This window comes from Parus major, unplaced genomic scaffold (assembly GCF_001522545.3).
Source record: "Parus major isolate Abel unplaced genomic scaffold, Parus_major1.1 Scaffold283, whole genome shotgun sequence".
Lineage (NCBI taxonomy): Eukaryota > Metazoa > Chordata > Aves > Passeriformes > Paridae > Parus > Parus major.
This window is the reverse complement of record NW_015379269.1, coordinates 169,921-194,647: the sequence shown is the minus strand read 5'-3', so window position 1 is coordinate 194,647 and position 24,727 is coordinate 169,921. Positions and strand designations below refer to the sequence as shown.

The 24,727-nt window shown below is 40.4% G+C and overlaps 1 protein-coding gene across 1 annotated transcript in view; it reads right to left on the bottom strand.

The window, feature by feature from the left end:
- Positions 1-6: 6 nt before the first annotated feature.
- LOC117243769 overlaps positions 7-24,727 on the bottom strand; it is a 42,509-nt gene continuing 17,788 nt past the window's right edge. Inside the window, exons 2-7 of the mRNA XM_033511499.1 lie at positions 6,060-6,329; positions 5,916-5,975; positions 3,917-4,000; positions 1,059-1,110; positions 805-868; positions 7-717 (exon numbers count right to left, since the gene is read on the bottom strand). Of these exons, the coding sequence (XP_033367390.1) occupies positions 585-717; positions 805-868; positions 1,059-1,110; positions 3,917-4,000; positions 5,916-5,975; positions 6,060-6,329 (663 nt within the window). The 3' untranslated portion in view covers positions 7-584. The remainder of the gene's footprint in view (positions 718-804; positions 869-1,058; positions 1,111-3,916; positions 4,001-5,915; positions 5,976-6,059; positions 6,330-24,727) is intronic.

Below are 24,727 nucleotides of genomic sequence, written 5' to 3'. Positions count from 1 at the left end.
TGTCTGATGAAACCACAGCAAATCCCAGAGTTGAAGGCATCTCTGCTCCTGGGCCCGGGAATGTCTGGGCTCTAAAACCTCCCAGACCTACTGCAAGAAATCAAATGAAACTGGGGCATTCCTCACTTAGTCCAAGGAAATCTTCCATTCAGATGGTTCATACGCTTTTATGTATTATTACAGCTACTCAGTTTTCTTACTCAGGGCTGTTAAGGCCTTGGAGTGCTGTTGGATGTCCCCAGATGAAGTTTTAGTCCATCAAGGCATTCAGATGCTGGATGAACTCAATTTCTCTTGGATTATATTCATACACTTTGTAGTCTCATGCATCTGATGCAGCAGAGGGCAGGTTTTAGTCTGTAGTTTGCACTTTCTTCTCCATCTTTCTTCAGTGCTTCCCTTTCCCTGAGAGGCTTTTCTGATGCAATTTTCCAGCCTCTTAGCAGTGATTCAAAGCTCACAACTTGAAGAAAATCTGAGGAGGTAATACACATCATCTTCCAGGGCTGTCCCTTAAATAACTTGGAGGCAGACTGCCTTTGTGGCCAGGTCTCCTGGTGACACATGCTGACTGAGATGCTGCTCTACAGATCTCCCTCTGCTTGGATTTCTGATGGGTGCAAAAGGCAACAGGCAGAAAGAGAGAGCAGTTTTATTCTCTGGAGTTCAATTAGGGAATGGACTGTGATCAAAGACCTTCCAGACCTGCACAAAAGGCTTCAGAAGAAATTTCATTTTGTATCCTCAATCCAGACACCCATATAGAGGACATTTTCAATACTGTGACGTGGACAAGTGTCTCACCATCTTGCTGTGTCCCTCAGCATCTTCAAACTAAATCTGGTGGAAGCAAAATTCTGTACCCCTCCTGAAAATCAGTGGAAAGGGAAGATTTATTTCTATAGGAATATGCATTCTGGAACTGCTGTGCAGCTGGCTGCAAACCAGTCTGAGATCTGACATTGTTACTTCTCCAGATGTCTGACAGAAAGATTTTGTTTGCTTTAGTTTCTGAAGTAAGAAATTTCACCAGAAGTTTAGAATTTCTACTCTCTTACTCTGGTATCCTATTGTCATTTCAGGGATTGACTGCTGATGTAGCAAACTGTCCTGCAGAACAAGGGAAAAGATCAAGCAATCTAAAATTAAAACCACAAAGCATCAGGATAAATAAGGTATTTAATTTAGTTTAGTACATAAATTCTGAGATATTATACTATTTAATATTTCTTTAAAAGTAATGCATGGCACCACACATAGAGAGAAGTGGCTAAGCAGGTTATTTCAAGGTCTGCAATCTCCAGCCAGTTCTCATTTTTGAAGCTGATTGTCTTTGCTGTTATCTTTAAGCAAGGCCTAATATCTGACATCACTTATCATACCTAAATAAACAAATCATGAAGGCAGTTCAAGGGGGAGCATCAGTATCACAGTCACAGAGAGGCTGAATATGAACTGGAGCAGAACAGGGGATTCTTTCACACCACCCTGCCGGTGCAGATAAGCACATTGTGACTAAAGCTGGTTATGTGTAACAGCTACAGATATTTTATTGCTGCAATGGCTGGATGCTGTTATACAACCCCTGACAAAGCTCCTGTCAGTGGAAATCAAATGAATCCACCAGTTGGCATCAGCTTTACTTTGCCAAACTAGTACTGGATTGACTTGAGAGGGAAGTTGTGTGTGAAAGGCTGTAGAATCATGGAAACATGGAGTCATTTCTATTGGAAAAGATGTCCAGGATCATCAAGTCCAGCTGTTAACCCAGCACTGCCAAGTCCAGCACTAAACCATGTCCCTCAGTGTCACATCTACAGGCTTTTAAATGCCTCCAGGAATGGTGACTCAAACACTGCCCTGGACACTCTATTCCTTTCACTGAATATTGTTTTCCTGATGTCCAATCCAAACTTCCCTTGCTGTAACCCAAGGCCATTTCCTCTCATCCTATCACTTGTTACTCAGGAGACCAACCCCACCAGGCCACAATCTCTTCTCTTGTTCAGTTGTAAAGAGTCATTAAACTCCTAGTCTGCTTTGTTTCCTCAGCCAAACACTTCTAACTTAAAATCCTAAACCCTCAGCCTTGGAAACACATCCAAGGCAGCAGCTGCTTTAGGAAAACCTCTGTGCATGGTGGTGGGATATCTCTGTGAGTAAATAAGGCAGCTCGCTTACGAGCTCTTTCCCACTCAAAGTTTCTTGCTACAGAAGGTGAAATCTGAGTTAAATCCTTTGTAAAGAGACATTATTTTCATAGTGAACAAAATCCCACACCAATTGGGTTCACAGGTTAAGGTGATAACAAACAATGCATACATTATCTACCATTTCCTATGTTTCACCTAGAAGTCCAATAATTTTCTGTGAAGATGTGGTCAGAGCAGTATGATCATCATTGTTAGGCTTTGCATAAACAAGCAAAATGGTAATTTGGATGCAGTACCCATAGCAGTACTTTTCACAAAATGAAAGAGACCCATTAACCAGCATTAGAATTTCCAGAGAAAAACAGGATTGTGAATGTGTAAAACTAGGCACCTTGATTGCTGGAGAAAACATCCTGATTTTTCTTTGGAACTGGATAAAGTACTTTAAATAACCCATTAAGAAAAAAGGGAAAAAGGAAAAAAAAAAGCCTGTGGCTAATTACTCTACAAGTAATACAATACTGAGGAGTCCAATTAATTTGAGAGTAAAATTAACTATAGAAGCAGCAACCATTAACATTCTAGTTTGAAAAAAAATGACATTTTTAGTAGTGGATCACAAATTGTTTATACAAATACTGTTTTTCATGGAATAGCACAGTCTTAAAGCTCCTTGCAACTTCAGAGTTTTGTGCTGGCATTATTACACTTCCCAAACTTACTCCTACACTGCCAGCTCTATATTGTCCATGTAATAGAATATAAAGGAATATTTAAAAAAATAACCTGAATTATGAAAGCCAAGGGACAAATACACAGGTGTTTGCAGCATGTCCAGCTGGGTGATGATTCCAGTCCCGTGTCTGATTCCCAGTGAGCCAAAGCAGCAGGTCCCAGGCTGGCCTGACAGGAATAGCTCTGCTCTCTTGGCTGCAGTGCCCCAAAATCTGCTGCAGAACCAAGCTCAGAACACAATCCAGCACCAGGCTCTGCACAGGCTGCTGGGGCTTTTGCTTGCTTTTATTTCAGATGGAGTTTTCAAGAGGGACCAACACCTAAATTGTTGGAATCTTTGCCCAGGATGTCTAACATCTTAAGGTAGGTCCCAGTGAATGTGTTTTTTTACTTATTAATATTGACTGTGCTCTTTGTAAGTAATAGTGAGGGGGAAAAAAAAGGCAATACAAATTAAAGTTGTTCCACACCTGAGGAAGAATAGTGTTCTCATAGCCTAGATAAATTTTAGATGGAATATGTTTTCTGTACCTGTAGTTCATTTACACCAAGCATTTAAGCTCTGAATGAAAATCAGCTTGAAAACCCGTGCAAATATTGCCAAGGATTTAATTAGTCAGAGCATACAAGAAAAAGACATCATGGCAACAAAGCATCAAAATGCCATGAAACATGAAGATTTTTGAATCTTTATTGTAGCCTCCAAACGCTGGCAGTAGTGAATTCACTGCCAGAATTGTCACCATATTCCCCACCCTCAGTTCCTCCTGCTTCCATCGTTCCTTGTGCTGCACTCAGTCCTGAAAGGAAAAAATTAAACAGTACAAGCTTGATGATTTTCTATCAGAGCAAAGCTTATCTAAACTAGCAGTTGTGTAGTCAGAGGCAATGGTGTGCTGCTTTCCTGCTCGTGGACAACTTCATCTCATGGAAAATGGCCTGAGGAAGAAAATGGTTCATTGCAAACATCTTATTACCAGATGAAAGGAAGAACATAAAGATCTAAATGTAATATCTAAACAACTTACCCAAAGCCAGCAGTGGTGCCTAGCAAGTCTGTGTTGTCTGTCATCTCTCATGATCATTTTGAGAGGTTTTAAAAGCAAGATAAACTAAAAAGAAATTAAAAAGACCTGCAGTCAACATTCTTAGAAAGCAAGTGCCCATTTCTGCTAACCAACCTGGTAAAGAATATCAGGTAACAAGCTTAGCACTTGGGTAACTTCCCTGGCATCAACAGGATTTTATTTGCTTATAATTGGGTTGATTTTGGCCCTCTGGAATGTAATAAACACAGATTAAGTGCAAACAGAGAACTTCCTGCTGCATTGCACACAAAAAAAAGCGATTCAGGAGCTCACATTCAGCAAAAGCATTCACAGTGAATGCTGAATCTTTCCAGTTTCTACAATGAATAAACTGTGCTCTATCAACACATTCAGCATGCTCCTAATTCCTTCTGAACAGGTCAGACACAAAGAAGTACCAAATAGGATGGTTTAGATTTATTTTCCCCTGCATTTACAAAAAAATGTCAATTAGGAGCAACCTAGCAGGGGCACTGATCCTGGATTCTTCCTGCAAAACTCATTTCACACACATGAAATGAACACTTCTGTTCATACAAAGAACAGACAGAAACATTTCCCCACAATACTGGAAGATCACAAAGATGAAAAGGTAAAAACCCCCCAAAATGGGTTTTTTGTTTTTGGTCTTCAGCACTATCCATCGCTCTTTCTGAGGGAACCTTACACTTCAGTCATGCTGTTTGACCACTATCACCCTCTCAGTGAGCATTTGTATCCATTAATATTGTTTTTTTAATGCTAATGATTTGCTATGCACCCTAGAATGCACATTCCCTCCTTGTCTTGTTTTTCATGCACCCTTTGAGCTTGGAAATGTTTGCACATAAAGTTGGTCCCAGCACACCTGAGGGTGTCATACAGAAGCTTTGGACCCCACGTTAGTTCATGGTCATGTCAACAAAATGAACAATGAGAAGATAAATATTCATTCAGGAAGAATGTCATTAGTGCTGAATGTATCTCCTCATATTTATGTATGAATAGATTTAAGAGTTAATATTTGTATCACCTTATTTTTATTTACTTCTCAAGTTTCTTTTCAACTAAGATTAAAATATTCACCCTATGAATTTCTGATAAAAAACAGATGACAGGTACAGAATGTTTTCATCTGGAAAATCACTGCTCAGACTTCGAGTGACAAACAGCAAATGTCTGTCTAAACACAATTACACATCAATCTTGCCTTAATCTTACGTCTCACTGATTTTTTTGTGGACCTGCACACTCCATTCACACCAAGAACTCATGATTTGCTCATTTTGTCAGACACACAACTCTAGTGTGCTGCTACATTTTCTGGGTTTGAGTCTTGCAATAATCCAGAGGCAAAAGCAGCAGAGAAATTGCCATTAAAGCAAACCAGAAAACCTGACACATTTATCCATGCTGAAGTCACTTTGCTGCAGTGGCAGCTCTGCCATGAACCAACAGCTGTAACCTGCTGGAGCCAGGCAGGGGAGCTCCCACCAAAGCCCCTCTGTCACTGCCCTGCTCAGCCAGGCTCAACATTCCCTCTGCCCATCCCTTATCTGGGTCCAGCTTCACCCCCAATCTCCCTCCCTCCTTCCCTCCCTCCCCTCACAGGGCAAAGAACAGGGAATGTGTGTTGTAGTCACTTCATCACAGTTTAGGATTTTTTAGCTGCAGGTATCAGAAATACTAAATAATCTTGAAAAAATATTTTCCATGAAAATCATCAAAGAAAAGGGGCTCCATTTAGTTGTGTTTTATAGAAAATTTGGCATTATATTTGGACTGCAGACCTGAATTAAATTATTTTCAAAAATCCCTGGTGTTCTCAGTGTTATATGATTTTTTTAAAGGGTCTCAGGAAAAGCAATAGTTAATTACTTTAAGAGTCCAAACAATTCTCTCTTTACATCTTGCTCTACATGTCTCTGTAGCTTTAGACTTTTTTGTCCTTCATACTTACAGTCTTTCTCCTCTGTAGAGTCTGGAAAAGTGAACACAAATCACCAGTGGATTTCTTGGCCTGTGGACTTAAGTTCAGAAATTGTGAGATTCTTAAAAACAGTGAGCTCTTTGTTAGCCCAAACATAAAACTAAAAATAAATACCCCCAGTCTTTGGTCTCTCCAAAGCTTTGTGAGTATTTTACACTCAGGTGTCTGGGAACAGATATCTGTGTCTGCCCTGTGCTCCCCTCCTGTTGTAGTGAGATGATTCAGATGAGCAGCACAGACTGCACAGACTGAGAGCTCCAGAGGGCAGTTCTGGGGTGGGGTGGAGCTGGCAGAGCCCAGGTGTGGGCACTTGGCTGGGATGGGGCAGAGCCCAGGTGTGGGCACTTGGCTGGGATGGGGCAGAGCCCAGGTCTGAGCACTTGGCTAGGGTGGGGCAGAGCCCAGGTCTGAGCACTTGGCTGGGGTGGGGCAGAGCCCAGGTGTGGGCACTTGGCTGGGATGACACACACCTGCAGCCTGGCACCACAATCACTTCACTCCTGTTGTAATGAGATGATTCAGGTGAGCAGCACAGACTGAGAGCTGCAGAGGGCAGTTCTGGGTGGGGCAGAGCCCAGGTGTGGGCACTTGGCTGAGATGACACACACCTGCAGCCTGTTACCACAATCACTCCCCTTCCCCTCACTCCTGCAGTCTGAGACCCTGCAGAGCTCCTCACAAGTTCTTCTTTTGTCGGGGAATTGGAGAGAGAGAGAAAATAAGGTTAGTGACTTTGATTAATATCTGTTTTTCTGCCCATATTTCATTGTGTTCTTCAGGTATTGCTTTTATAATCCTGGGAGTTTCAGAGTGCACAATGACTGGAGTTTGTTTCTTGACTAATACCACAACTGATGTTGTCTAAAAATGTGATGAGGTAGCTTAGAAAACTTAATAAACTTAGAAACCTTTGAAAACTAGTGGATAAAGTAGTTACTATATAAAACTTCATAAAACTTGTCTATTCTGTGTGCACAAAAAAACCCAAAAAACACAGGTCTCCACTTCTTTTTTCTTTTTAATTTCTAAATACTTATTAATTTACATCAGATACACTTATGAAACTGTAATTTCCTGAATTACTGCACTGACAGGAAGCTGTACAGAGCTATGCTGCTAATTTTAATAGGGTGATGACCCCCTTATTTCTGCTTTTAATTGTCCCATCCTAGGAAAGAAAAATAGGAGATGTTTGCCCACAGCCCTTTAGATGTTTTTTTGGAGTTTCTGATGAGTACAGATGTACAAGATGAATTTAAGTCTTTAAGTGCTTTAAGATAAGTATGTACATCCAGATTGTTATCCTATTGTGAGAGAGAACCTCATGTTTTCCTGTGGTTCCTCCCCCACCAAAAGCTCTCTTTTTAAGCTCTCTGGAATCGTTGTATTTGCCTTCAAAGGCTGTGATTGTGGCTGCTTCCAGGGAAAAAGCTCAAGGAGGGTTCAGGTTCTTTAATCTCTGCAGATGCACAGCTGCTCCTCATTAGAGGGCTCATAGTGGTGATATTGCTATTCTGTTATTCTGTACTGCTCAGGAGAGCTTAGTTAGGATTGCTTGGACAATTAATTTGGAATTAATGGAATACTGCTGCAGTACAGCATAGAGTTTTAAACTGTGTAAACTTTTAATCCGTGTATTAAACTATGTCACAATTCTCTACTGCTGCTTCTGTATTGCTGCATTTATGATATAATAAATTGTGAAATCAGAGCCACTATTCCAGTGAAATAAATAGGATTGGAAGGTTTTTTGGAGCTAGAGACGTAATGCTGCTGCTGCACATAAAAGTAACCATTTATTAGTATGCTCTGGGGTGTCTGCTTTGTCTTTCCAGTGCCAAAAGGTGTGGAGACTTTCTCAGCCTGGGGGGTTTTCTTTATGGGCCTGTACATGCCTTCCTCAGCTGACTCAAAATGCAGAAGAGAGCAGTTAAAGTTGGTATTAGTTATTATTAGCCTGCTTTAATAAAGCCTTGTTGTTCTGGTGGGGTCCAAGGGGTCTGATATGGAGGTACCAGTGGAAGCAGCTGTGGGCTGGACAAACATCTCATGCTTTGGGCTCCTGCTGTCACAGCTTATGAAGCTGTTCCTTGGCTTCTCCTTGACTGCTCAAGGTGCAGCTTTCAGTAATAATTTTTATCTAATCAAGCAGGAGACAGAGGCTGTGAGCTCTGCCCTCTCTGTGGGGGTTTTATGAGGGCTGTGATTCACTGATTATTGGTGGCTTCAGCAGATCCCTTCCATCTCCTCCTTTCTCTCCTTTCAAAGGCTTCCCTTGGCTTTTCTACCTTGGACCATCTATGTTTTCTGTATTTTATAAATATATATATAGAGAATATGAAGTTTAGATGTGTGTATATATATAGTATAAAGTATGCAGGTCTGTAATTAAATGATATTATTGGAGAGTATGAGTATTTTCATTTCATTCTTGAGTACCTTTTCTACATGACCCTAAAAGATTATTTGCTGTAATTATTAGAAAATGAAATTACTGTAAAATATTCTGAATGCTGAGTCAGGCTCTCTTTAATTTTTTTGTGTATCAGAGTTAAAGAATGTGAAAACATTTCTCCAGACGTGTAGGCAAGAACAGTATTCCACACTGAGTAGTAAATAAATTCTGTAAGAGAGGTCCTTGTGCTATTTAAGGCATAAATCCATTTTGGAGGATTCCTTATAACGCTGAGCAGCTGTGAGACACAATTCCCACTCCTGGGGAAATAATGCAGGACTTGGCCTAGAACCTCTGCCAAATTGGTGTGCAAAATACAGAGGACAGACATAAAATTCCAAACTCAGCAGACTTACACTGTCTTCTCAGATTTTTTAAGCCTGAAGGACAAAATTATTAATAAGAGTATTGAATTCTTCTATTGCATCTTTAATCAGTTACAGATCTTCCCATGTAAAATTCTTAAATCTAGCTGTTGGCATTAAGAGCCAGAGCAAGAAGGAAAGGTTTGTGTGCCCCAGCTTGGAAAATTATTCAGTCACTTCATGTATTTTTTTCCTTTTTTCTCAAACTGAGATTGTGTCATGTTCTGACAATGAATGTATTTGTTTTTTTAAAATATAAATACTTATTGATATTAAATGGCAACACTTTAAAACAAACTCTGAGCAAATCATTAAACAAATCAACATAAGGCCTATGAGCACTCTTCCAGATTCACAAGTACTTTAATTTAAATTCTAAGACATCCCCTCTCTTCCAACATAGGATGATACTGATGTCCTTTTTTTAATTCACTGTTATCTCAGTAAAGTCTTTCAAAGCCTGCCTGAGACAGACACCATACAGAATCTCACTTCAAGTTTAAAAAAATTAGATTAATATTTCAGCTGAAATCTTAACAATTTTAGTTGTGAACTCAAAACATTTCTACTAAACCTGGAATGTATTTTAAAAAACAAATAATTTGTCTTTTTGCTGGGATGGTTCCCACAAAGCTGAGCCCTGCAGAGGGCAGTTCTGGGGTGGAGCCCAGGTGTGAGTGCTTGGCTGGGGTGACACACACCTGCAGCCTGGCAGCTCCAGCACTTCACTCCTGTTGTAGTGAGATGATTACGGTGAGCAGCACAGACTGAGAGCTCCAGAGGGATCCAGGGGTGGGGTGGAGCTGGCAGAGCCCAGGTGTGAGTGCTTGGCTGGGGTGACACACACCTGCAGCCTGGCAGCTCCAGCACTTCACTCCTGCAGGCTGGGACCCTTGGAAATGTTATTGGTTATGCACTACTTAGAAGGGTTTGCAAAACTCATTTTACTTGAATATAAGTTACAATTAGATATGTGATTGTAAGAAAACTTCAATAATTAAATCTGGTGTGACTCCAGTTCTCTTTCCCTGGGTAGTGCACTCTGTGATTTTTCTCTGGGATGTTCATGAAGGATTTCCTTTGGGGGTAGCTCATCATCCTTGTCTGAGAGCAAGAAGTTATATAAGCCTGCAGAGCAGAGTTCAAGCAGGCTGCTGGGAAATACTCATTGACTCAGTTTCTTTTAAGTTCTTGATTTATCTCTTTAAGTGCCTGGAAAAATAATTCAGATGCAAACTCTGCTTCCCTTGAGATGTGGGGTTTTTTGCTGGGTTTTCAAGTGAATTAGGAAGGCAGAAAATGGCTCATGCAAGTCAGTAACTCACTGCAGACTGGCATTGTGGTTTTTTCCTTAAGATTACAAAAATGCACTTTTCTGGAAGACAAGCTTTTGTTTGCCTAAAAGTTATGGATTGGATATGAGAATCATTTGAAGAAACTCTGCATCCTGCTTAACAGAACAGCTACTTAAACCCTTTCTGGCATCAGAGTCTGAATTTGTGTTGCTGTGAAGAGGATTAAATCTTTCAAAGGGGAAAGCAAAATCTCTAAAGAAGAAATATTGATATATCAACTTAAAATAACTTCCAGATATTTCTTCAGAAGTTCTATATAGCAGAGCTTAAAGAATGTCATTAGGAATGGTATGTAACTGCAAATGGAAATACTTCTGCAGTAGCACAGTAATGGGGCAGTAATGGGAATGAATGTGGGTGAAGAAATGAGATTAGTCCTCCTAGAAAAATAAGGAGAAACAAATGGATCCCTTCAAAGCTATGAAGAGACACTGGGAAAAATCCTTGTTTCACCTGGTGAGGTATTCCTGGAGGAAAAGCTTCTCAAGAGAAATGTAATTTCAGCATAACCTCTGAGTCATGTATTTGAGCCCCCTCTATGTAAAACTCTGCAAATCTCTTCCTACAGGCAAGTCTGAGCCCATGGAACAGCTGGATAAAATTTACCTGTTTAGTATCAGGAAGAGGCCAGAAAGGACTAACCCAAGAAAAAAGTGTATATCTCAGCTGAATTAAGCTCTGGTTATAAATTTACAGAATGGCTTCCTTGTTTCAATGGAGAAATGGGCATTTAGTGCCAAATTGTCATGAACTTCAGGGAAATTTAGATATTTCTCTCCTTTTAGTCATGCAGTTGTAAAATTTTATGAGTAATAATATAAGAATGAATAGTGTAAGAATATGGAGCTTACAAGAACTATGTAAGGTATTATCTCTGCCTCTAAAAGTTGACAATCCAAATTAAACTGACACAACTTGGGGATAAATATCTTGAGATTTGAGCACAGAAGTGGCTGATGGAGGTGTGTGTGTCTTTGTTGCATTGGGGTTTATTTGATTTAGCTTGTTTTGTGTGCTTTGCTTTTATATAGCTGGGAGGAAAGTGAAAGTAAAAAAGATGGTGGGAAAAATACTCTGGACTGATCAATTTAGTTCTGAAAAATTTCTGAATTTAGTAAGTGATTCAGAATCAGCCCAGTCTTTTTTCTTTGTCTGATTGTGGATTTTTGTGTTTGGTTGGGTTTTATTGTTGATGTTGGGGTAGAGGACAAGCTGTGATTCTGTGAGGAAGGAAAAAAGGGAGGAGCAGAAGTATCAGTAAAAAGAAGGTTGCTGGATTACCTCAGGGAACACTATAAATGCTCTAGAAACAAACTACAGCATCTCTGCTTCAGCTCATCAGAAGAATGGGTCCCTTTAGAAAAAAGGGATGAAAGAAATTAATCAGATATCTATGTATTTTTGTTCATCTCTGTCTAGCACTGATTTAAAATATTTCTACTGTTTGGAGAGGTTATTGTAAGATGAAGCTTGAATCTTGGGTGCAATATTTTCAGTGCTGAAATCAATGGATGACCAGTTGCTGGTGTCATTCTATTCAGAGCTGTAGCAGGTTATTAAGGTAATTCTCTATTAAAAGTGTGTAAAATGTCTGAGATTAAGAGCAGCTGTTAATGAGCAATGAAAGCTGGAGTCAGGAAGAACAGGCTGGTTCCTCTCTTCATCTTTTTCCCTATTTTGAGGTAGTACTGACTCAAAATCAATTTCACCCACAGAGTGGCATGCATCCCCCTAGAATCCTTAAAACTCCATGGGGTATCAGCAGTGATGTTAGCACAGTAATGATGAAAAGAATCAGAGGTCTGTACAGGCTGCCAAATAAATGAAACTTAGTGAAAAGTAGCAGGGACAGTGGTTGATCCATGCTGAAAAACCTCAGTTGTTGGGTAGAAATATCTGGAAAGCACTCTGTATATCTATATCTGTTTCTATACATTCCCTGCTTTCAGAATTTGACATCTATATAACTGTTTTTATCCTTATGTATATCCTTGTGGTTTTTATTGCAAGGGGATCTGTGTAAAAGGAAGACCTGCATTTCTGAATTAATGTTTTCCCTTTTGCTTCAGAATCCTTACTATTTCGAGTATCTTCAAGTGTTTAGAAATTGTTTTAGATAGAAACATAACCACCCAATGACTCAACTGCCATGACTCAATGGCATCTCTTAATGCAGTGAGTCAGACTCTTCATCCTGCAGAGCAGCATCTCAGATGATTTCTGAAAGGACATTTGCAAAGGCAGCTGTTCAGAGTGTAGCTCAAAATGTTTTAGTTAATGTGTGCAGATACTGCACCAAGCCTTATACAGACAAGACTTACTGTTTTAATTTTGTACCCATATTCTTGTTTTAAAGAGTACTGAGGAGATTTTATTTTCCCCTTATATGATTTTATATCAGAAGTCTTTAGAGCTGAAATGGTGGCAAGAGTCTGAGTTTCTCTTTGCTGCTTTGTAAATATGAACTTTGAGGATTTAAATGGTCAAGTAGGTTTTTCTCAGGCAATGAAGTTGTCAAACTGGCTCTTAACTATTGGAGAGTGTTGGCAGTCTGACAGATTCCTCAATAGACCACAGAAATGCTGGTGTTTATCTGCAAACAAGTGATGCTAAAATAATCCCATAAATAATAAAGCATATAATCCTAATAAAATAATAAACAGTTACATTATATTATTTATCCTATATGTGTATTTATCCTACATACACTGTATTTTTTATCCAAGGATTTGGTTGCTTAGGTGCATTATATTCATTGGTTTCAGTTTTGTGTTTGCCAGTGCTTTCAGTAACAGGAGAGATCTGGTATCTGACTTTTCTTCAGCACCAGACTGGACATTTTGTGTCCAGTGTTTTGTGATGAGTTCTCCAGTCAGCAGGAAGATGCACTGGTTTATTTTTGGGTTTTATTTTTTTCTTCTCCATATGAATGATTCAGCAGAGAGAAATCACAGTTTCTCATCTCTCCATGTGGTGGGTACCAAGGAGCAGCACTGGCTCACGTTATCAGTGTCCTGTTAACATCTAGAGATGTTAACTACATGTCCTGATGTACTGGAGCAGAAGCTCTGTGCTTCCCATTCACACAAAACAAGCAATAGGTCCTAAAACATCCTTTGGAGTGAGGGATACAAGTAGGAAATTTGTGTGTGTGTGTTATACAGGGAGTAGTGTATCCAGATTGCACAGGAGAGGTTAGGGACTGTCACTCTGCCAGGAGTCTGGAAATAAACTCCTCAGCTGGTGAGCCCTGCTGCTGGCCAAAGGATGGGCTGGTAACCTTCTGAGATTATGGCTAGAATATATGCTTAGAATTCTATACATCACAAATTCTCTGAACAGATCCAAATTCCTAAACATTGTTAAAAAAGTTATTAAGATGTTTATAGCTGTCCCTGTCTAAAGGTTAGTTTTGTACAAGTCATATAATGAAAACAATTCTCTCCTGTTATTCTTGAGACAGAGATTGCCTGAATTAAACAAGAACATGCACTCAGTCTCTTCAGCTTTCCATCTTTCGTTGAGGACTGGGATTTAAGAAGCAGAACATCTTTTTCAAGCTTCATTTTTAAAAAGATTTTCTGAGCTTTACTAGACCTGTTTTTCAAATTCTGTGGCAAAGACCTGAGGATTGTGAGGCCTTTAGTGTAAGCCAGCCTATTTTAACCCCTTGTGAGAAGGTGCAAGGAGTAATTGAACATAAAGAAGAAGATGCTGAGGGAATCATCTTTCTGTTCTGTTTGATTCACACTGTGGGTACTGGGACCTGATTTTGCTCAGTTTCCCACTGAGAGATCATCAGAAAATCCTTAAAAAGAATCAACAGCAGAATTTTAGCTTCAAGCAGTGAGGAGATGGCTTTTGTCAGATATGAGAACACAAAAAGGAATGGGGAGGGGGGAAAGCTTCATCACTCCCCATCTGCTTTTGCAGTAATTTCTAAGCAGTGCTTACAGTGGAGTCTGAGTTACTGAAAGGTGCAGCCTGAATGACACTGGAACTGGGTGTGTCCAAGGCTCCATCTGATTAATTTCCCCATTACCTCTGGATGTGACTGACTCAGTCTTTTAGTGCTGCCACAAGGTTTTTTAATGTTGGCTCTAGCCAGGTCTGCTGCCTGTTGCTGTTCTGAATTTGGCAGTTCATTCAGAGGAGCAAATGGTGCTCCTGCTGTCATCAAAGACAGGTCCTTTTAGGTCAGTAAAAACAAAAACTGCTCAAGGTGGTGTTAAACTTGACTTTTTCTCCTTGTAGCCTGTTCCAGCAGTGCTCTAAGCCTGCCCAGCAGATGTGAATTGCTAAGCAAGGCTCAGGAGAGGCGTTTTCTTTTAGTCAGAGTTTCTAGAAACGTTCAGCTTATCCTGAAATAACTTTTTTTTGAGCACATCTATTTAGGGGGTGGGAGACTAGAGAAAATGTCCTGGAGTGCCTGTGAGTAGTAATGAACTATTTATCCCCGAGTCCTAATGCCCTCACTAGAAGGAGTTGGTCTTTCTGATCTGCAGCTCTTCTGACAGAGAGGAAATATATTGCAGTAATCACTGTTATTTTACACGAAGGAAACAGGAAAATGGTGATTGTGAATACCTTATAGCACTTCTAAAATGCACCTTTTAGAATCTAGGTATCAGTTTTCTTGATATTCAGGTTATTTCTGAGTTTAGTTAAGTGTAGGTATTTGCAAAAACAACATGAATTCTTCTCCCCTCGTCTCTTCCTTTTGTGGTGTCATGCACTTCAATAAATTCCATTTCAGTCATGATCTATCAGGGATGCCAGCAAGAGATGTGAAGTCATCAAACACTGCTTTTCATGGGGCTGTGCTCTGGATCCTGTTTGAGGAGTTAGCAGAAAGGGGAAGGAAGTGGATTTTTGAGAACAAGAACTCTAACTCAGCTTTTCTGCTGAAAATGAAGCCTTTTAGCCAAAGGGTTTCTGTTTACTCTTTAACTTGAAGGAGTTAAATTTTCATGCACTTCCAGACTCTGCAGGCAGTCCCACTGACTTGCTGACACATGTACTTGGAGCTAAGAATGAAGAAGCTTAAAGATACAAACCTGCAACAAACTAAAGCTTTTTAACAACATAAGGCCTGTCCTGATAAGGGGAGAAATATTTTGTAGTTTCTTTACACACAATCTGAATTAACATTTCTATGGCTGGAGGATTCATAAACTAAATTCTTGAACTGGACTATTATTCTTGCTGTAATAATGTTATGGTGGTATTTTGCTCATGTGGTTAATTATTAGATAGAATTTTGATTTTGGTCCAATTTAGTGATTGTAATTAAAGATGTTAGAAGCTGATGTGGAATGAACTCTGAGAAAACAGATGCTCAGCCTGTGGGTTAAAAAAAAAAGGGTAGTTCTGTCAGTTGTTTTGTTTACTGCTTTTCTGTTAAGAGCCAACAGGCAAAATAGTGCAAGTACCAGCTCCAGAGACCCTGTTAATTTCTAAAGAATTGTAAAAGATTGTATCATATTGTCTTACTTACTGCAAGTAGCACCTGTTGTCACAATAGTAGGGCAGTAGGTCAGAACGAGGAAATGAAATGTATAAAGATGTGGGAAAACCACATGGATGGAATAGCTTGGTGTAGCCTTTTCCCTCCCTTCCAGAATGTGCAATGAAGATTTTTCTGATCCATCTGCCATAGCCTCAGTAGTGGGATATAACTGGGTGGTAATTATTGATAATTATTGATAAATATTGATAACAGAGGGAGATTGTCACTATTTGCATTCCAAAAGTGCAGCTGGGATCTACCTCTTCTTTCTTCATGTTTTGGAAGTCTAGCCGGAAAACAGAATTAAACATGCATTATAATACCAATCAGAGCTCAGAAAAATGAATTGAAAATACTGTGGGAGGAAGGGTTTGGGGTCTTCTTTGTTTTAAAAGAACAAAAAATTGAACCATGGAGCTGATGTGGTCCAACAGACTGTAGAAGTTGGAATGAGAAGACAATAGTTAGAGGCAAGGAAGAATATGTGCACACTAATTTCATAGCCTGTGTGACAGGAGTTTATTTTAGTACACTGAGGGCAGACAGGTATTTTCCAAGTTCATCAATAACTTTTCTCTGACTGCTCTGCACGGCATTGCTTAGCAGATTACTGTTCTGCACATTTAGCACCAAACAAAAACACTGCAATGACTTTGCTGCTCTTAAATCCAGGGAAATAAACTGCTGATGTATAGCCCTGGGAACATTCTATAAGAGCATTTGATATCCATAGTGAGAAGCTGCATTTGAACTATTATGCACCTAAAATCAAATACAGTAGGAATTCAAATGAATGAAGGCAGCAGTTGAAAATGATATGTGGCTCAATGTGAGCACGTTCTCTAATTTGAAAATGTTTTATTAGAAACAGCAGGAGGGTAAATGCTGTGTGGGATGTGGCACATGTCTTTACTGAGATCCAGCTCTGCTGTCAGGATGATGGAGTACCTGTTCCCCAGGTGTGTGTGTGTTGTAAGCTCAGCTGGTGATTGCTGGGTGAGACCTTCACCCTCTGCACAGGGAGAGCATCCCTGGCCTTCATCTCCAGGGCAGCACAGAGGGAGAAGAGGAGAAGGGGATTCATTGGGGTCAGCTCGCTCTGGGGTGCAGAGCTCAGGGAAGGGAAGGGGAGCAGGGTCACTGGACACACAGGATCCTGAGGGGGTAACAAAACACTCTTGCTGTGTAGAAAACCAATCATTTTAAAGTGCCCTGAGTTTGGAGGAACTCAGCATCTTTGTACTTAACAAGCAGAATTAAAATTGACAAACAAATTGAAACAAAACCCCCCAAACAAAACAATAAAAAACACTCCAAAAGTCAGGTTAGTTCAAATATGTTTTTGAGTTGTGGCAGTAAAATTTAGGCTAGCTCTAATGCTGTCTGTGTTGAGAATTGAGAAATCCTTCCTTTGGGCTGGCACATGACTGGAATTAGACTCCCTTTTCTCCTACACTGGTGGCTTTTGCCCCAGAGTCCCCTGCCCAGAGCTGCAGAGTTAGATATTGGTGTGACTGATCAAAATGTGGAACTGGTTTATCAAAACCCTTGTCTCTGCAGTTTACACAAGAAATTGGATTAATTAATGGTACATCAGCACTGCAGAGCCACGAGCTGGTCTAAGGCACTGACAAGAGGCATCTGTGTCTGTGCTCAGCATGTCCTGGGAACCAACCCAATCTTTGAAACCTCAGTTTATGCAGTGAAGATTGCTGTTATGAATTTGGGTGATGTTACTCACTTGGGGCACATCAAACCTACACTGACCAGAGTAGCTCTGTTTCATGTGACTGAGACTGATTTTGTTTTGTTTTATGTTTTCAAAATGATGGTTGGAGGGTCAAGAAGTTTCTCCAGATGTTATGTGGGAGGTTGAAATTATAATTTCCTCAAACTGAAGAAGAGGAAAGTTAAACTGTCAGTGTAACTGAGATCCATTGCTTGTTTATGTTTTAGAGTGAAACTCCTGACAGATTATGGTGTTATTTCTCCCTGTGCTGTGCAGAGTCAGTAAAGGAAAAGCTTGTTCCAGGAATGGGTTAGCACAGAGGCAGCCATGGATGGTGTTCTTTGGCTCACACGTAGGAACTTCACTCCCTTGCTTTATCTACTTTATTGACTGCAAAACGTAATTCATTACAGCCTAAGGTGTGCTTATAACGGGTTCCCTGCTTATAGCAAAGGGGTCCCCCTCTAGAAGTGCTTGCAGAAAGCTAAATTAAATTATTAATGTCTTGTTTATAAATTGTTAAAATTAAATGATTGATGTCTCGTTTATAAATTGTTAAAATGTGCATTGTTTTCAGCTTGGCCAGGGTACTTTTTGTTAGACTGGCTTGGTCTTTTGCTCTTCACTGGAAGCAATATCAGGTCATTAAAAACAAGTGTCCAGATCTCAACTGCTTTTAGTGAATTTTGGTTCCAGTTCTCTCTGAGTAGCAAATCTTTTATTTTCCTTAAAGACATGCAGTAATGTCCAGTGAGGGAGTTTGATCTCATCACATTTATGCTGTTACACATCCTTGCAGCACTTTGATTTATCCACCGAGCTGGGATCCAGGTTTTATTTGAGTCTTGCAGCAAGCTGTGAGTAACAACTCCTGAAGCATTAAAAATCCCCCACTCCACCCCCTCCCCAGCCAAAAGAACACTTTTGTTTGGACCTGTGAGCATTCCTGTGTGCTCCAGGAGGAAGTGGCAGGTTTCCCTGAGTGATGTTGGCAGTGCAGGGCACATCCCGTGGCAGGTCCCCAGCTGTGTGATGCAGGCTGAATTGGTGATGGAGAGGGTGAAACACGGAGTGTGAGTGCTCATGTTCCAGCAGAATTCAGCTCCTGCCAAGCTGGCTTTCAGTTCCAGTTTGGGAAAACAGCTTGGCACCTGTTCTATTTTTACAGCTTTGAAACTCTGCCTTGGCTTGAGTGGCTCTGTGTGATTAAGGATTTTTTTTGGTTTGTAATTTTATTTAAAAATTAATAACAAAGTTATGGTGTGATATAAGAAAATATTCTGGAGATGCTTTTTATTTGCTATACTAATGCAACTTCTATTTTAATACATCAGAGCACTGTTTAAATACCCTGTGATGATTTCATAGGACTGTGGCATTGTCTAGAGACTTCAGGAATGAAGAAGACAAAGCCATGGTGGAAACTATCAGTGGAGAAATATGGCCTAAATATATGGCAAAGGCTGCTTTTCCTGCAGCATAGGATCAATTTCAAGAAATACACTAATACAGGGTTTACACCCTGATGTGGCAAAAGTGATTTCCTTTATCTTCATTAATTTATAGAATATGAGAAGCTGGTTTTATAAAATGTGAGCCATATATGTTGGGTTTTTTGAACCAAGCATTCCTCTACATTCCCATATCCATACTGATGGTGACTACCTAAACATCATAGAAAAGGCTGGATTTGAAGCACTGAGTTTTCTAAGCAACTTTGAGTACTGAGATTTGTAATCAAGTGAACAGTTTGGTTTATGTTCAAAAACATTTATTTATTCATTTTAATGGAGTAAGAGATTTCATATCCAACAAGATTAAAAATCAGGTCAAACCACAAAAAAACTTGGTGCAAGCTTGGCACAGGTATATTCAGATTAGTCTGACTTCAAATAGTGTAGAAACCTTGGCATTGCCCATGTTCTTCATTCTTCTTGTAACACCACACCCTATAAGCCAAAATTCCTGCCTTACTCTGTGTGCTGGGTCTCCATGAGTACCTCTGGGCAGCCCAAGGGCCACATTCCTGGGCAGTGTGTATCCTTCCAGTGTGTTTCTCTGGATGTGCCAGGAGGAAAGCTCACTTTGTGTGCAGCATCTCTAATGAGGACATGAGGTGCTGAGGTGGATGGTTATTGACTCACTCTGCTGTAGCACATCAGCAATGAATTTCAATGTTTGGAGCTGGAGCAGCTCCAGCAGCCAAGGCTCGTAGGGCTGTGACAACTGAGCCTTGATGGAAGATTTTGACAGGCCCATCATCCACAGGAGGAAAATGGACCCTTGCTGCTTTTGGCTGGGATAGAATTCCTTCTCTTCACAGCAGCTGGCACTGGGCTGTGTTTTGGATTAGAAATGAAAGCAGGGCTGGTAGCACAGGGATGTTTTGATTGCTGCTGAGCAGTATCAAGGCTTTTTGTTCCTCTTACCCCACCCCTGGTGAGGAGTGGGTGCACAGGGCTGGGAGGAGGCACAGCAGACCCTGCTGCCCCAGGGGATGTCCCACACCGGTGGGACAGGGTAGGAAGGTGGGGGAAGGAGGAGGAAGGTGGGCAGGGGACATTCAGAGCGGTGGTGTTTGATTTACCGAGTCACTGTGAGGTGATGGAGCCCTGCTTCCCTGGAGATGGCTGCCCAGGGGATGCCAGCAATGAATTCTTTGTTTTGCTCAAGCATGCTGCTTTTTCTTTGCTTATTAAACCATCTTTATCTCAACCCAGGAGTTAACCCACCCACTTTTGATTCTCTCTCCCATCCCAGTGTGGTGGAGTGAGTGAGCAGCTGTGTGGGGCTTGGTTTCCAGCTGGAGTTAAACCATGAAAACACAATTTAAATTCTGACACTACAATAAAACTGCCAACTGAAGCAATGAGGGGGATCTTGCCTTGTCAGTGTTGTAATAACATTCACTCTGGTAGCCAAATCTATGGCTGTGGTAGTTTAGAGAAAGTCTTCTTATGGAGTTGTGGACTTTTGTTCTTTAATTTTATGACACTTAAAAGGGAAATGAGGACAATAAGAAGGTTGTTCAGTATGTAAGAAGTGGAAATGGACTTACCTTGATTTTTCTTGGGCCAGTGCCCGCTTTCCCAGAAGCTGCACTGAGGTAAAGAGCAAAAAGCATCTCTAACCTTCTTATCCCCTCACACATCTAGCTGGGAAGGAAATGATCATTCCATTTCAGGAGACAAAACTGAAACTTCTTTTCTCCTACCTTCTGTCCTTCCCCCCTCCTAAAAACACTGACAGTGCTGGAAGCTTAAAAGTTCAGAACTGAGATCCACAGCATTTCTTTTCAAAATTGAAAGGCTTTTCTGTTGATAATTTCTGTCAGGCACTAAGAGCTGTACAGAGCTCAGCAGCAAGACAGAAGTAACTGTAGCTCATGTTCCTTTTGTACTTGCTTATCTCTGAATATGAGTAGAATAGCTGAGCAGTTTCTTGTGAAGTTAAAACTGGACTTTTTGTGCTACTGTTATTCAGAAATGGTCAACCACAAAAAACTCTCCATTTTTGGTCTCTGGGGCAAGGGTATCCACAGCTGCTGCCTCTAACTGGGGGAGGTTTTAGGAAAAGAGAAACTCTTCCCAGCCCCTTGCCTCTGAAATATTCTTAACTGCACATTTTTCAGTTTCTCTAAGGAACATGCAGTATTGTGAAATAATTTAAAAATCCCTCACAGAGCACCTTTTTTCCTCCACGTGTGACACAGAGATGTTTGCAATGACTGCACTTGTCTGCACACTTCATTCTCTTTCTGTTCTGCATATTCTGTTTTTGGTTGCAGTATTGATTGCCACCTGATCAAAGCCTCAGTCACACTGGTAGTTAACCCCATCACCTGGGAAACACCAAATTAAATAGAAAATCTGCCAACTGCTTGCAAAAGCCTTTCACTACTCTTCTCAAGAAAAGTACCTGAATGTGGAGCTGAATTTGTCTGCTTGTAGTGCATATTGAATGTGTTTGTGCCATCTCCTGCATACTCTTGGTCTGTTGGAAGATGAGGAATATTTTCTCCCCTGGGTGTGAGGATGTGTTATTTAGTTTAATCTTTATAGACTGTGCTTGTGCCTTTCTGCAAGAAGAGAGGGGCTGTCAAGAAAATTCAATGATGGGGTGTATTTGATTTTTATCTGTTTCTGAAATTAATATAGAAAATAATCTTTAGTGAATTGCCCCAAGTACAAGATAGACCTGTCTGAAACAAAATTTTATCAAGAATTTGATGAAAGAAGAGGGGAGGAAAGAGTGGCTGGCTTGGCTGATCAAAGTGTATCAGTTCATGAATAAGGAATGTAACAGGTTTTGGAGATCTGAGGTGCAGTCCAAGCCCCAGGGAGGACAAGGCTGCCGTGACTGGCACATCTCAGATAAGAGACTGGCAGGACAAGGGCCCTTTTTCACAGCAAATTAAATACCCTGTACTACCTTGCAGCAGAATTAACTTCTCTGTTTTGGGAGTTAATTTTGAAAGATACATTAGCTGTCATTTGTCTCTGCCTATCAGCATTCAAGCTCTGAGTGTTTTCTCCTTTTCTAATACAGAGAGGCAGACATAGAAGAAAACTCTGTTTTGCCTCAGTGATTGTGGATTTTTTGCTGTTGTTAATACAAGAGCTGTGATGTTATGTCAAACTCTTCAGTCTATGGGGCAGCTACTAATATTTTTATTTTCATGCAGCTCAGAATCAATCACCATACCCTTTTGTCCTGCCTCTTTCTGAAGCCTTATTCTGTGTTAAAATTCTGTCCTTGTCCCCAGAGCGTGTTCATAGGTTTTCCATTTGTCATTGAGCATGGAAATTCAGAACTCGGGGTGGGGGGGTGATCTGGGTTGAGTTTTGGGGTTTGTTAGGGTTTTTTATTTGTTTTTGTTTTGCTGGTACTGTTGACTTGTGTTTGTTTCTTCCAAATAAAACACAAGCAGTGTTACTGGGGACTTAATGGCTGAGAAATAAATGGTTGCTCTTTCTGAGTACTGGAAGAGTGCTAAAATATGAAAATACTGAACAGAGAAAATAAGAGATTTAAAATAATACTTGTTCAGCTGGTGCATTTCAAGGAGTTCAGGAGGTGAGAGAGAAGGGTGAAGAAAAGGGCTACATCTATTAGCATTTTAGCAAAATGTAATTGAGTGCCCTAAAGGGGTCACTTATTTAAAGCTGTGGTTAAAATTTTCAGTAATTGCTAATGACTTCAGATTTTCTTTTGAAAATTTGGTTATTTTGATTTCCAGGCTGGGGTAGGTCATAAATGCTGGAGTTTTATAGAAAGTCTGAGAATGAATGCACCTTTAAAGGTGGTCTGTGGCAGCCTGGTGCAGACTGTCTTGAGTTTTTCTCAAATTCAGGATAGTTCTCAGTATTGGTGGTGGTGTAGACAATTACTTGTATTTTTCTCATTTTTGTAGTTCTTAAAATGAAGCAATTTCAGAGCTTTAACTTCATTTACATCAAGAAAGAAGTACTGAATAGAAGGTTTCCTCAATTTGTATTTAATCTGTCTGACTTCTGGAGCTGTTTGAAATGGTGATAACCCTACTCAGCAGCACCCTGTAAATATCAATTAGTGCTTGCTGAAATGGCACAGGATTCTCCAGAACTCTTCAAAAGTCAGCGTTAATTTACAGCACAGAATCATCCTGAAAAGTAACTTTGCATTAAGATGAGTTTTCTTCTAATTTCTCTGTGGATTTCCAAAGTTCAAACCATTCTTTTCTCATTTCCTAAAGACCATGCATGGCTGACTTCAGCTACAGGATTTTGCAGTTCATCACAAAGAACAGCTGAAGATCAAAAAAAAAAAAAATCTGCTTCAGAGATGATGAGGATTTCCCTTTTTATTTTAGTCTTCTGTAGCAAGCTCTTTCCTTCTGCATTCAGCACTGGAGATGTTTGAGTGCCCTGGTGCTGCTCTTGTCTGTGGGTGCTTTTTGGAATCTTTATTGTTTTCAGTGTAAAATCTTATTGCTTCTCAAGCTCTTAGGAGGAAGTATGACTGTTTATACACTGAAAAATGTAAATATTAATAAGACAGGGATATAGAGGATCTTGATTATTAATTGACAAGGAAAACTATTGATCAACAGAAGTCCTTAAATACCATTATGAAGCTTTGCTTCAGGGCTACATAGCCACTGTATGAGCTCTGAGGAGAGTGGACTCTTATAAAGTGCTAAGAATAAAAGAGGATACATAAAACATAAGTTCTGTATTTTATTATAGTCATATCAGTTCAGGGAAGGAATTAGATAGGAAATCCATCATTAAAAAAATGAATTGTGTCAGTAGCAAAAATATGCCTGTAAGATACTGGTTTTCTAAAAGGTGTTCAGCAGCTTTGCTTTCCTCACACTTCAGAGGCTGATTCCAAACACAGTTATCCACCAAAAGTCTTAAAACTCTGAGTACTTTCTAGAATCTGTGTTTATTCAGACCAGGAGGAGATTGGCTGCTGGGCCAAGCACCTGAGTCCCCCCTGGGCAGGTATGGAAGTGATCCAGGGCTCACAGAAAGGTGCTGAATGTTTTAATTTGCTGTCTGAGCAGCCTGCAGCACTGAGCACAGCAAATGCATCTGTTGCATTCTGAAGCAGGTGGGGAAAGTGATGCCTTTGAATACCTGAGCTCTGAAGTTTGTGCCCTGGGTGGTTTTCCCTGTGCTGGTGTCCTGTCTGTGACATGGTGCAAAGAGCAGCACTGGTTTCTCCAGCAGATGATGGATCCTCTGAGCCAGGAGAAAGGAACTTGTGTGTCTGTCTGGAGCTTGAGTCTGACTCTGTTATTATCTCTGACAAACTTGGTGAGTGACCTTGGGCAAGGTATTTTCATAATCCTCCTTGTTTTGTTTTGTTTTGTTCTGAGTAGGTTATTTTTTTGGGTTGTGTTTTTTTTTGGATATTTGTCAAGCTGATCCTTTTCAAATATATTGGTGATTAGGTCCTGGAGGAAAGGGAAATCTTCCAGTGGAAGGCACCACAGGAGCACAGATCCTCAAATGGAGTGCTGCAGGACAGGGTTATTATCATCATTATTTGAGGGTGTTTTGCTGAGGGTCTGGTACTCAGAGCAGCTCACAGAGTAAAATAAATCTGGTTTTTGTGCTGGCTGTTGCAAACTGTTATCTCCACTTCTGTGAAGGTGCCTCTCTCTCCTGTCTTTCATAAGCTGTCAAAAAGAAAATGAAACTCCTAGCCTGAAGAAAGAAAATGCTAAAGGAGAGCAAAGTGTTTACTCTGCATATGGAATTGTGTTTATCCCAGGTGGGCTGGGAGCTGTGTCTGCAGCTGTCTGCAGCTGTCTGCAGCAAGGTTCCTCTGCAGCTGTTTGCAGTGAAGTTCCCCTGCAGCTGTTTGCAGCTGTCTGCAG